At 63.3% G+C, this 12,063-nt stretch overlaps 1 protein-coding gene across 1 annotated transcript in view; it reads right to left on the bottom strand.

Moving 5' to 3' along the window:
• Positions 1–12,063, bottom strand: part of CDC42BPB (CDC42 binding protein kinase beta) — a 74,074-nt gene that overhangs the window by 20,559 nt on the left and 41,452 nt on the right. The window contains exons 6-13 of the mRNA XM_084896498.1: positions 11,058–11,151; positions 10,140–10,340; positions 8,417–8,665; positions 4,206–4,285; positions 2,519–2,685; positions 2,307–2,426; positions 1,548–1,681; positions 439–681 (exon numbers count right to left, since the gene is read on the bottom strand). Of these exons, the coding sequence (XP_084752624.1) occupies positions 439–681; positions 1,548–1,681; positions 2,307–2,426; positions 2,519–2,685; positions 4,206–4,285; positions 8,417–8,665; positions 10,140–10,340; positions 11,058–11,151 (1,288 nt within the window). The remainder of the gene's footprint in view (positions 1–438; positions 682–1,547; positions 1,682–2,306; positions 2,427–2,518; positions 2,686–4,205; positions 4,286–8,416; positions 8,666–10,139; positions 10,341–11,057; positions 11,152–12,063) is intronic.

The raw sequence follows: 12,063 nt of genomic DNA, 5'->3' as shown, positions 1-12,063 counted from the left end.
ACGGGTTTACTGTTATAATGAAAAAGTGTCACTTTCCACGTCTAACGTAGTGAACGTGAAGAGCCACAAGCCACACAGACCAGCTCTCCAGGCCCCACTGGCCTGCCCGCGTGAGGACCATGCCGAGCCAGCCCCATCTGGCTATGCTGGACGCGGGTGTGTGTGTGTGTGTGTGTGTGTGTGTGTGTGTGTGTGTGTGCATCCCATTGGCACGTGTACGACATGCTTGTTGGGCGTGAACCTACATTAGCTTCCAAGGAAACTTCAAAACCCAGCCCTGCAGGCGTCTCTCCTGAGGACCACGGAGCCATCGCTTGCCAGACCCACTCACTCGGCTTCACCTGAGTGACGGCCACTCTGGTGGCTGTGCTGCGCCAGCTTCTACAGGTCTGGGGTCACACAAAAGCCCACCAGTGCAGCCCGCGCCCCTGCCCCTACCTCCTTCCGGAGCCTCTCGGACTTGCGGACCTCCTGCCGCATGGAGTCGACCCTCTGCATGGCGGCCTCCACCTCCTCCTCCTTGTCGCGGAGCTGCCGGGACACCTTCTGCTTGTGAGCGCGCAGCTCTGCCACGCGCTCGCTGAGCTCCGAGAACTCCTGCTGGGCCAGCTTCCGCTGCTGGTGGGCATCTTTCAGCTCTTTGGCCTGCGACTTCAGGCGCTCTGATGCTTCCACCAGTTGCTGAGCAGAAAGAATGACGCTGCTGGACCTGCTGTCCAGGTGGGAAGGCTGGGAGCTCAGGGACAGCGCGGTCCGAGGCTCGCCGGCCAGGCACAGCCCTCCCTCCATCCGCTGTGTGAGTCTGGACGTGCACCTGCGCTCGGGCTGAGCCCCATCCAGACAGACCCCCCCCAGCCCGGGGAACGGGCTCCACACCCCCACGGCGATGCCTCAGTGCCGCCCACAGTCACAAAGGGGACCCGGATGAATGCGGCGAACGTTACGTAACCAGAGCCCCCACTACCCAGACCACAGAGCTGGAAAGGGCACTGACACCGGGAAGGCTGAGACTCCGCTCAGAGTAAGAACTGTGAGCAGTGCGGGCAGCTGGCCCTCTCCTGGAGTCCGATGGGAGCTGGCTGCACTGACCCCACCGCCCTGCGCTGGTCCCTGTGGCCCCGCTGGCCGAGGCTGGAAGGAGCGGGACTCGCACAGGTTGGGGTGGCTCCCGCACCAGGCCCCGTGGGCTCAGAGCGGCTTTCTGACTCGGGCAGCACAGGGCACCCCAGCGCACACCAGACCACGCACTGCAGGTGCTGGGACACCACGTGAGCCACCGCAGCCTGGGTTTGAAACGCGCGCATCTCAGGGAGCAGACCCCAAGCGCAGGTCCACCGCCTGAGTGCCTAAATGAGCCTCTTTAGAAAGCTCACCCCCAGTGGACACACAGCAACGGGTTTCCTGGGAAGTCACACTGATGGAGGAGTTAGGGGGAGACACCCCTGCATGCCCCCTTTGGAAGCAGGGGCCCCAGGGGCCGCTCCCGGCTGAGCCAGCTGAGCACCAGACCGGGCGCACCGGCCCCCGCGCGGAGCGCCGCCCGCTACCTTGTGGAAGTCCTCCTTCTCCTGCCGCGCCACGCGGTACTGCTTCTCCAGGCCCTTCAGCCGCAGCGCGGAGCCCTCCTGCTCTGAGCGGAGCGCCACCGCGTCCTCCAGCTGCCGCTCGAGCCTGCCGGAGTCTGAGCACGGAGAGAACCAACCGTGTCCCCCACGCGGAAGCTCCTCGGATTCCAGCCTGAACGACCACCCGCTCCAGGAGAGGCCTCTGGACTGCCCGCACAGCAGGGCCCGCAGCCTCCTGGCACCCTGCCCCTGAGTCCTGCTGCCCTGGGGGCTGGCAGTGTAGTCCCGGGGCGAAGCTCCGCTGAGAGCAGACTCCACGGAGCCTGTGTGGGTGGGGACAGGGTTCCAGACAGAACGGGGGAGAAGCTGCCCGCCAACCTGTCAGGTCAAAGGTCAAGACTCAGAAGTGCCTTGAGCCTGTAGGGAACCGATAACCTAGGAATCAGGAGGACGGTCAGGCAGCAGATGCAGCACTAGGACCGGAGAGCAGGCTCACTGCAGCCGGAGAGGCCGGCGTGGTCTGAGCCCAGAGGAGCCAGGGCAGGGAGGGCACCAGGCTCCGAGTCTGGCTGGAGCTAGGAAAGCAGCAGCGCTCGGCCGCTGGGGCTTTAAGGAGACTGACAAAGTGTGGACCCCTGACCGGCTTGCTGATACAGAGGCCGTCCCTGCTTCTGCTCTGAAGTTTCCTGTGCGGAGACAGCGCCCTGAGCACGGAGCCCACTCGGTCTGACCGTAGCGTACCTGCTATTTTACTCTTCAGGCGTTCGATCTCCTCCGTCAGCCTCTTCACCTCTTTATCTCGGGCCGCACTGCCCAGGCCCCGAGCCGAGCCGTGGAGGGACTGCACGGTCTGCGTGGACTCTGGGGGGGGAGGGGGGACAGGCCTGAGTGCAGCCCTGGTGCGAGCCCCGCAGCCACAGGAGCCGGAGGGCGGGGGATGTGTGCACCCTCACCTTGCAGCTTCCTGCTCAGCTCCAGCTTCTCCTGCTCCAGCCTCCGGATCCGCCGCTCGTAGGCCTCGGCCTGCAGGCTGCTCTCCAGGTCCCGCTGCACGCCCTCGTCCTTGGTCACGGTGCTGGACTGCATCATGCTCTTCAGAGAGCCGCGGTCCGAAAAGCAGCTGCAAACAAAGCACAGGCCCCGCACTGAGCCCCTCGGGCCCAGGCAGCATTTAAAGCTCCCTGGGGTGGAAGGCAGGCCCGGACACCTGTGAAAGACTCATTGTTGCCGAGCCAGAGCCAGACCAGCGTCCTTCTCAGCAGGAACTGGGTGACCATGGCCCAGGACAGCCCTCGGGGCCAGCCAGAGCCCGTCTGCCACTGAGGGAACGCCATTCCTGAGCCGTGGCTCCCAGCAAGGCAATGCGGAGCTGGGCCCGAGGCCTCGCCGGCTGCTCAGAGGTGGCACCGGGTGGCACCGGAGGACAGCAGCGCGGCCAGAGCAGCACAAGCCATGAAGGGCTTCCTGGCTCTGCCACTAACTAGGGACAGTCCCTTCAGCCCTGGGGCCTGAGCCCCTGCTACCTGAGGGTTCCTTCCATTCCAGAGGCTGCCGGCACCACTGAGCCGTACCTGCCCATTCCTCCTGCCTTTAGTGAGACGGTGAGTCCTGCACCGAGTGCAGTAGGCACCAGCACGGGCATGTCGACAGAAGGGCCTAGCAGGGTTTCTCCAAGTGGCCGGGGTGCCCTGCATCCCTGTGGCGTGTGCGTCCTGGGGCGCGTCACCTCATGCAGTGAGTTTGTGCATCCCCGAGGGGGGGGGGGGTGTCCTGGGGGGGTGCATGGGAGGCGTGCATCCCGCTCTATGTGGTCTATTCCAGAAGGTCCTGGGCCCAACCCACCAAACTACAGCCTCTGCCCTGAGACCACAGGCTTGACCGGCACCTGGTGAGCTGGGGGCACCTGGCAGATGGCGAGCCTGCACCTTGGACAGACAGGAAGGCAACACGCCCCCTCCTGGGCCACCCGTGAGGGCGGGAGGCAGCAGCCGGCTCTGGCGTTCAGCTGCTGTTTAGTGCATTGTGAGCCGAGCCGTGAGCTTCCCGCAGACCCCGTGGCAGCTCACCTGACTGCCGCCGCCCTAACCCCGCCCCTCTGCCTCAGAGTCCCTCTCAGAGGGAGGGAGCCATGACTGTGGAGAGGCCCATCCAGACAGGCACACAGAAACACCCGCGGTGGCACTGGCGCGCGGGCTGGAGGCCCACGGGGGCGTGGCTCTTGCTCTGCAGGCAGTGTGCTCGGCCGCTAATGGCAGCTGGGCTCCGGCCGATCCCCGAAAGGCTAGTGTCCTAAGGAAAGACGCTCTGGGCCGAGCGTGTGGCTGCCACCGAGGCACCGAGGCAACACTGGACCGCATGGCACCGGGCTGTGGCCTCCCCTCCCCGGCCCATTGTACCAAGGTGTTCACGTCGTCCCAGGGCTGCTGAGGAGGGTGAAGGATAAACGACCCCGACCACAAAGCCCGTTACTTCCTCCCCGGCTCTTAGGAAGAGTCCGACCTGCTGCGTCACCTCATGCAGTGACCAGAGGCGCAGTTCTAAAGGACAGACCCCCCATGCCTCCCCTAAGGGGCACCCGGCGCCCCAACCCGCACTGCGCAGAGCAGAGCCCCACACGGAGAACCACAGGACCAGACATACCTTTCCGTGGTGAACGTGAAACCGATGAACGGCAAGTGCAGTCCAGAGAAACCCGTGTGAGAGCCAGGAGGCAGCATCTCCTGCATGAGAGCACGTACGGCACCGTGAGAGCACACATGGCACCGTGAGAGCACGCATGGCACCGTGAGAGCACGCATGGCACCGTGAGAGCACGTACGGCACCGTGAGAGCACGCATGGCACCGTGAGAGCACGTACGGCACCGTGAGAGCACGCATGGCACCGTGAGAGCACGCATGGCACCGTGAGAGCACGTACGGCACCGTGAGAGCACGCATGGCACCGTGAGAGCACGCATGGCACCGTGAGAGCACGCATGGCACCGTGAGAGCACACACGGCACAGGAGAGTGTGCTCAGCACAGGAGAGCGTGCTCACGGGGAAGGGGAGCGTGCAGGTGCAATGGGGGCAGGATGCGGGGTCCCTGCAGGGCTGGGCACTGGCAGGGCCATTTCTCATTCCTGGCTCGTCTGATGTGCCACACAGTTAGGGGGTACACACACTGCTTTTGATGGAGGTAACGGCACAGGCCAAACTCGGACCAGGCCAGTAACTTGCACTGTTTAAAGCCACGGCATCTTGTTCAACATGACCCTGAGCAGAGGGACAGGGCAGCCCGGGGCCATGGGCAGGGGCTGCAGCTCTTGGCCCAAGTCAAGCCGGAGGCAGAGCGGAGGTCTGAGCCCAAAGGCAGACTGTCCTAGGTGACCACTAGTTACAACCCTGCCCTCAGCATGACAACGCTTCTTTATTCAAAACAAAACCACAGCGACCACTCAGGCCCGGAGAGCCTCAGCAGTGACGGTGCCTCTCGCCGAGCTGTGCTCTGAGGCAGCTCTGACCCTGGCAAACTAAGGAGCCATCGAACTCTTCCTTTTCTTGGCTAACCTGCTCCTGTCCCCAAACCAGGACACAGCGCGGACAGAGAAAAGGCCGGGCTGGAAGGGACCAAACTGAGGGTGCGGCGGGAGCAGAACCCGCCTGTCGACCTACTCAGACCCGGAGGGCCCAGGGCAGGACGGACCTGGAAGTCAGCCTGTGCCCGAGAGCTGCTGAGAAGCAGACCCGCGGCCCGGGCCCCAGGGTCAGGGCTGGTGGAGGGCCGGGGCCAGAGGCTGCAGGGCTTTAGGCGGGAAGAGGCAACGGGCCTCAGGGGACACTCTGATAACGGAGAAGACACCGCTTTGAAAAGGTACAAAACACCATAAAAGCCAAGGCAGGAGTTTTCTAACAAACTCTAAGACAAAACAGCTATTTAACTTTCTTTCTCTCCAACTGCAATCCCTTACTTTTAAAAAGGGACAACAAGGCCCAAGCTAGAAGGCGCTGTCCTGGAGACACTTGCCTAACCTTCCAAACACCAGCCCAGCTGCACGGTTCTGTCTGGACACGCAGCCCGTGTCACCACTATGGACCTGAGCCCCCTCCTATGGACCTGAGCCCCCTCCTATGGACCTGAGCCCCCCTCCTATGGACCTGTGAGCCCCCCTCCTATGGACCTGTGAGCCCCCCTCCTAGGAACCCGTGAGCCCCCCTCCTATGGACCTGAGCCCCCTCCTATGGACCTGAGCCCCCTCCTATGGACCTGAGCCCCCCTCCTATGGACCTGTGAGCCCCCCTCCTATGGACCTGTGAGCCCCCCTCCTAGGAACCCGTGAGCCCCCCTCCTATGGACCTGAGCCCCCTCCTATAGACCTGTGAGCCCCCTCCTAGGGACCTGTGAGCCACCTCCTATGGACCTGAGCCCCCCTCCTATGGACCTGTGAGCCCCCCTCCTATGGACCTGTGAGCCCCCATCCTATGGACCTGTGAGCCCCCCTCCTATGGACCTGTGAGCACCCCTCCTAGGAACCCGTGAGCCCCCCTCCTATGGACCTGAGCCCCCTCCTATGGACCTGTGAGCCCCCTCCTATGGACCTGTGAGCCCCCCTCCTATGGACCTGAGCCCCCTCCTATGGACCTGAGCCCCCTCCTATGGACCTGTGAGCCCCCCTCCTATGGACCTGAGCCCCCTCCTATGGACCTGAGCCCCCCTCCTATGGACCTGAGCCCCCTCCTATGGACCTGAGCCCCCCTCCTATGGACCTGAGCCCCCTCCTATGAACCTGAGCCCCCCTCCTATGGACCTGAGCCCCCCTCCTATGGACCTGAGCCCCCCTCCTATGGACCTGAGCCCCCCTCCTATGGACCTGAGCCCCCTCCTATGGACCTGTGAGCCCCCCTCCTAGGAACCCGTGAGCCCCCCTCCTATGGACCTGAGCCCCCTCCTATGGACCTGTGAGCCCCCTCCTATGGACCTGTGAGCCCCCCTCCTATGGACCTGAGCCCCCTCCTATGGACCTGAGCCCCCTCCTATGGACCTGTGAGCCCCCCTCCTATGGACCTGAGCCCCCTCCTATGGACCTGAGCCCCCCTCCTATGGACCTGAGGCCCCTCCTATGGACCTGAGCCCCCCTCCTATGGACCTGAGCCCCCTCCTATGGACCTGAGCCCCCCTCCTATGGACCTGAGCCCCCCTCCTATGGACCTGAGCCCCCTCCTATGGACCTGAGCCCCCCTCCTATGGACCTGAGCCCCCTCCTATGGACCTGAGCCCCCCTCCTATGGACCTGAGCCCCCCTCCTATGGACCTGAGGCCCCCTCCTATGGACCTGAGCCCCCCTCCTATGGACCTGTGAGCCCCCTCCTATGGACCTGAGCCCCCTCCTATGGACCTGAGCCCCCTCCTATGGACCTGAGCCCCCTCCTATGGACCTGAGCCCCCTCCTATGGACCTGAGCCCCCCTCCTATGGACCTGTGAGCCGCCCTCCTATGGACCTGTGAGCCCCCTCCTATGGACCTGCGAGCCCCCCTCCTATGGACCTGCAAGCCCCCCTCCTATGGACCTGAGCCCCCTCCTAGGGACCTGAGCCCCCTCCTATGGACCTGTGAGCCCCCCTCCTAGGGACCTGAGCCCCCCTCCTATGGACCTGTGAGCCCCCTCCTATGGACCTGTGAGCCCCCTCCTATGGACCTGTGAGCCCCCCTCCTATGGACCTGTGAGCCCCCCTCCTATGGACCTGTGAGCCCTCCTATAGACCTGAGCCCCCTCCTATGGACCTGAGCCCCCTCCTATGGACCTACGAGCCGCCCTCCTATGGACCTGTGAGCCCCCCTCCTATGGACCTGTGAGCCCCCTCCTATGGACCTGTGAGCCCCCTCCTATGGACCTGTGAGCCGCCCTCCTATGGACCTGTGAGCCCCCTCCTATGGACCTGTGAGCCCCCTCCTATGGACCTGTGAGCCCCCCTCCTATGGACCTGTGAGCCCTCCTATGGACCTGTGAGCCCCCCTATGGACCTGAGGCCCCTCCTATGGACCTGTGAGCCCCCTCCTATGGACCTGTGAGCCCCCTCCTAGGGACCTGTGAGCCCCCCTCCTATGAACCTGTGAGCCCCCTCCTAGGGACCTGTGAGCCCCCCTCCTATGGACCTGTGAGCCCCCTCCTAGGGACCTGTGAGCCCCCCTCCTAGGGACCTGTGAGCCCCCCTCCTAGGGACCTGTGAGCCCCCTCCTATGGACCTGTGAGCCCTCCTATGGACCTGTGAGCCCCCCTATGGACCTGAGGCCCCTCCTATGGACCTGTGAGCCCCCCTCCTATGGACCTGTGAGCCCCCTCCTAGGGACCTGTGAGCCCCCCTCCTAGGGACCTGTGAGCCCCCCTCCTATGGACCTGTGAGCCCCCTCCTAGGGACCTGTGAGCCCCCCTCCTATGGACCTGTGAGCCCCCTCCTATGGACCTGAGCCCCCTCCTAGGGACCTGAGTCCCCCTCCTATGGACCTGTGAGCCCCCTCCTATGGACCTGAGCCCCCTCCTATGGACCTGAGCCCCCCTCCTATGGACCTGTGAGCCCCCCTCCTATGGACCTGTGAGCCCCCCTCCTATGGACCTGTGAGCCCTCCTATGGACCTGAGCCCCCTCCTATGGACCTGTGAGCCCCCCTCCTATGGACCTGTGAGCCCCCCTCCTATGGACCTGTGAGCCCCCCTCCTATGGACCTGAGCCCCCCTCCTATGGACCTGAGCCCCCCTCCTATGGACCTGTGAGCCCCCTCCTATGGACCTGAGCCCCCTCCTAGGGACCTGCGTGCCCCCGAGGCCCCGCCCCAGCAAGCAGACCACTGCACACGCCTGGCAGAGCCCACACTCACGATGTTCCTCAGCACGTCGTCGTCCACGTCGAAGTTGGACGTGTCGGAAGGACTGCTCACGTCGGGGATGTACGGTGCTTCCAAGTTCCGTATGTTCTCCCAGTTGAGCCCTTGGAAGAAGGGGTGCTTTTTGAAGTCCTCGATCCCGTTCTGGCCCAGCCGGCGCTCCCTGCTGCAGATGAGCCTCTGCATGAGGTCCTTGGCCTCCTCAGACACGTCTGTGACGTGGGACGGGAACTGGAACCGCTCCTGGTGGGGGAGGGGTGCGTGATGAGGCACTTGGGAGGCGGCCGCAGGGGGCAAGCAGGACCAGGCAGAGCGTGCATCAGGCCACGAACTCAGCGCAGACCGCCGGGGAGCATGGCCTGCGGCCTCGTGGGGCGGGCGGGCCAGCGCCCTCCCGGAACGGGAACAGAGGCGAATGCTCGTGCACGGGGGCGGGGCAGGCCTGCCGGAGCGCACCGGGCCACCGTGGCCTTCCCTTCTCGCAGGCCTGCGTGCCAGCCACCACCGCCGTCTCGGGTCACCTGTGCTCATGAAAAGGGACAAAAGCCAGGCCCCGGCTGCTGTGAGGACCACCACCTGGAACACAGCCGCACGGCACTGCGCCCACACTGGGAAGCGGGTGGTGGCTGCCACCCCCTACTGTGAGCGTGGCACCGTCGGAGGCTGTATAGCAGGCGTAAACTAGTTCACAAGTGGGAGGTGCTTCTTCTTTGAAGAAAGTGTTTGTTAAAAGAACCCCTTGCTTTGAGTCATTAGACCATTCCCCGCATACGTGTTCACGTGCTCCCAACAGACCAGCCCCCGGGAGCCATCTCGAGAATGTGTTATCATGTGAGCGTGTAAGCGGGTGAGGGAGAGCACAGAGGGTGAAATGGGTATTAGAAAGAAATATTTGAGCCCTGGCTGATTTGGCTCAGTGGATAGAGTATCCGCCTGTGGACTGAAGGGCCCCAAGTTCAATTCCAGTCAAGGGCATGTACCTTGGTTGCAGGGACATCCGGAGGCAGCTGATCGATGGTTCTCTCTCATTGATGTTTCTAACTCTCTATCCCTCTCCCTTCCTCTCTGTAAAAAAGCAATAAAATATATATTTTTTCTTTAAAAAGAAATATTTGAGTAAAAAGAATAAAGAAAAATAACAGATGACCAAGAACATTAGACGGAAAAGAAAAACAAGCAAACGAAGGAAACAGAAAGAAGGCAAGGCTGGGAGCAGGAGAGGAACCAGGGAGGGGGGGGGGGAGAGGGGACCAGAGACCCCTCCATGGGTGTGACTGTGATGACTGGTTTTGGGACACGAATTGGATCTGTGCTGACCTGGTGGTGCGGAGACCCCATCAGGGCTGCCGGGTCCTCCCCGCTGGGTCCCAGGGACACAGCCCATGGCCACCACACGCCGCACCGTGTGCTGCACCGTGTGCTGCAGGTTCTGACCTGACAACCACCATCCTCGCCCCAGAGCACGGACCGTCCTTGAAGCCCGCCTGCACCTGCTGTGTCGCAGCCGGAGCCAAGTCCACCGCTACCCTGTCCTGAATCTCCCCGCTCCCGCCCGCCCCCCAGCCCCACCCTGCCTCTTCCCCAACGACCACAGTTCCACAGTGGGCCCCGCGGCTCCCACGCCGAGCCCCCGGCTCCCGCGCCGAGCCCCCGGCTCCCGCGCCGAGCCCCTCGGCTGGCTGGGCCCTCACGGACGGGACGTGGAAGCACCACTTACCTCGTGGTTCATGATCTTCCCGTAGGTCTCCACCAGCGACTCAGCGTAGAAGGGCGTCTCCCCGTACAGCATCTCGTACATGCACACGCCCAGCGACCACCAGTCGCACTCGGGGCCGTACTTGCCCATGCCGTCCTCCATGGCCTGCAGGATCTCCGGCGAGATGTAGTCCGGCGTGCCCACGGCCACTGAGGACCGCACCTGGGAGGGGAGGGCGTGCTCAGGGGAACCTGCGGCGTCGCCAGTTCAAGTTCCTCACTCAGAGACGCCTGGTTTCAAAATTCAAGCAAATGGGTGCTCCCTGGTTACACACAGGGCAAGTGCCAGGGGCTCCCGCTCGTCAGTCTCCATGCCCAAACCGCCACAGCCCCCGTGGCGTCGCAGCCCAAGGGGGCGCCATTCCCACGGGTCTGTCGCCGCTCACTATGATCGGGACCAGGTGTGTCCAAGCCAGCCCTCCTCAGGCGTCCACGCAGAGCCCCGGGCGCTGGTGGAGCGGGCTCTGAGCAGCCCCTAACCTGCCCCTCACAGCCTGCCCTTCAGCCTCCCAGCGGGACCGTCCGGAGGCAGGCCCAGGTGCTCAGACATTCCCGCCAGGGAACCAGCGGCTAAGGCCTCAGAAAGGGCAGGACAGTTCTAGGCCCTGAGCAGGGTGAGCTGGGCATGGTGCCCGTCCTGTGGGCAGCAAGGGCAGTTGTCGCTGGGAGGGCGGGGCCTGTAAATCTGAGGAAGGCCTGTCCAGTAGAGAGCTGGGCTCAGCAGCCCAGAGCCAGTCCGCGGGAATCAGGAGGTGCGCTGGCTCTGCCCAGGAGCCGCGTGGACGCGGGCAGAGGGAGTGCGGTGCAGGTGGGCAGGAAGCCACGCCCCATTCAGACATGGCTCATCCCACTCTCCCAGAGGAGGATGGAAGGTACCTACAGTGCCATCGTCGCTCATCTTCAAACACGACCCGAAGTCGGCCAGGCGGATGTGCCCGTTCACATCCAGGAGAACGTTGTCGGGCTTGATGTCCCTGTGGGAGGCAGACACACATGAGCGCCAGGCGCTCTTGGAAGGTCCCAGACCCGGGCGGCGGGCGAGCTGGGGCCGCCTGGAGAGTCTCCTGCGGGGACTGGCCAGGCGGGCGGCAGCAGCCACGCCTCTCACCCTGCACACCCAGTCCCGGGCACAGCCCACCGGTGGGGGCCGCCAAGGAACGGGAGGAACAGAAACAGGGAGGGTCAGAGAGGCGCATGGAGGGGTCAGGTGGCCAACCACCGCAGGCTAACGAACCACCAGGAGCCCCCAAACTGTACTGACAGGCAAAGGTTGGAGCACGCACTGACCTGCCTGGGGCCAGAGCAGCCCGGTGCCTCTCTAACCAGCACTCGCACCTGCTGTCTGTGTACCCCCTCACTGGGCGGGGAGGGGGCGGACTCTGAGCACCTGCCCCCATTTCTGACAGAATAAGCTTCTATGGCCGACTGCATGAAAAGGGAATACAAGCTTTGAAAGCAAAGGATGGCCGAAACCGGTTTGGCTCAGTGGATAGAGCGTCAGCCTGCGGACTGAAAGGTCCCGGGTTCGATTCCAGTCAAGGGCATGTACCTTGGTTGCGGGCACATCCCCAGTAGGGGTTGTGCAAGAGGCAGCTGATCGATGATTCTCTCTCATCGATGTTTCTCTCTATCCCTCTCTCTTCCTCTCTGTAAAAAATCAATAAAATATATTTTTAAAAAAAGAAAAAAAAGAAAGCAAAGGAGGGCCCTGCCCAGTGTGCCCAGTGGTTAGTGTTCACCCTCAAACTGAAGGGTCATGGGCTTGATTCCTTGCCCCAGTCAGGGTGTGAGCAGGAGGCAACCAATTGTCTCTCTAAAAACCAATGGAAAAAATACCCTCAGGTGAGGATTAACAAAAAATAAAAGCAATGCTAGCTGGTTTGGCT

Source organism: Pipistrellus hanaki (genome assembly GCF_964339955.1).
Source record: "Pipistrellus hanaki genome assembly, chromosome: 1".
Classification (NCBI taxonomy): Eukaryota; Metazoa; Chordata; class Mammalia; order Chiroptera; family Vespertilionidae; genus Pipistrellus; species Pipistrellus hanaki.
This window is presented reverse-complemented; position numbering and strand designations above follow the sequence as displayed.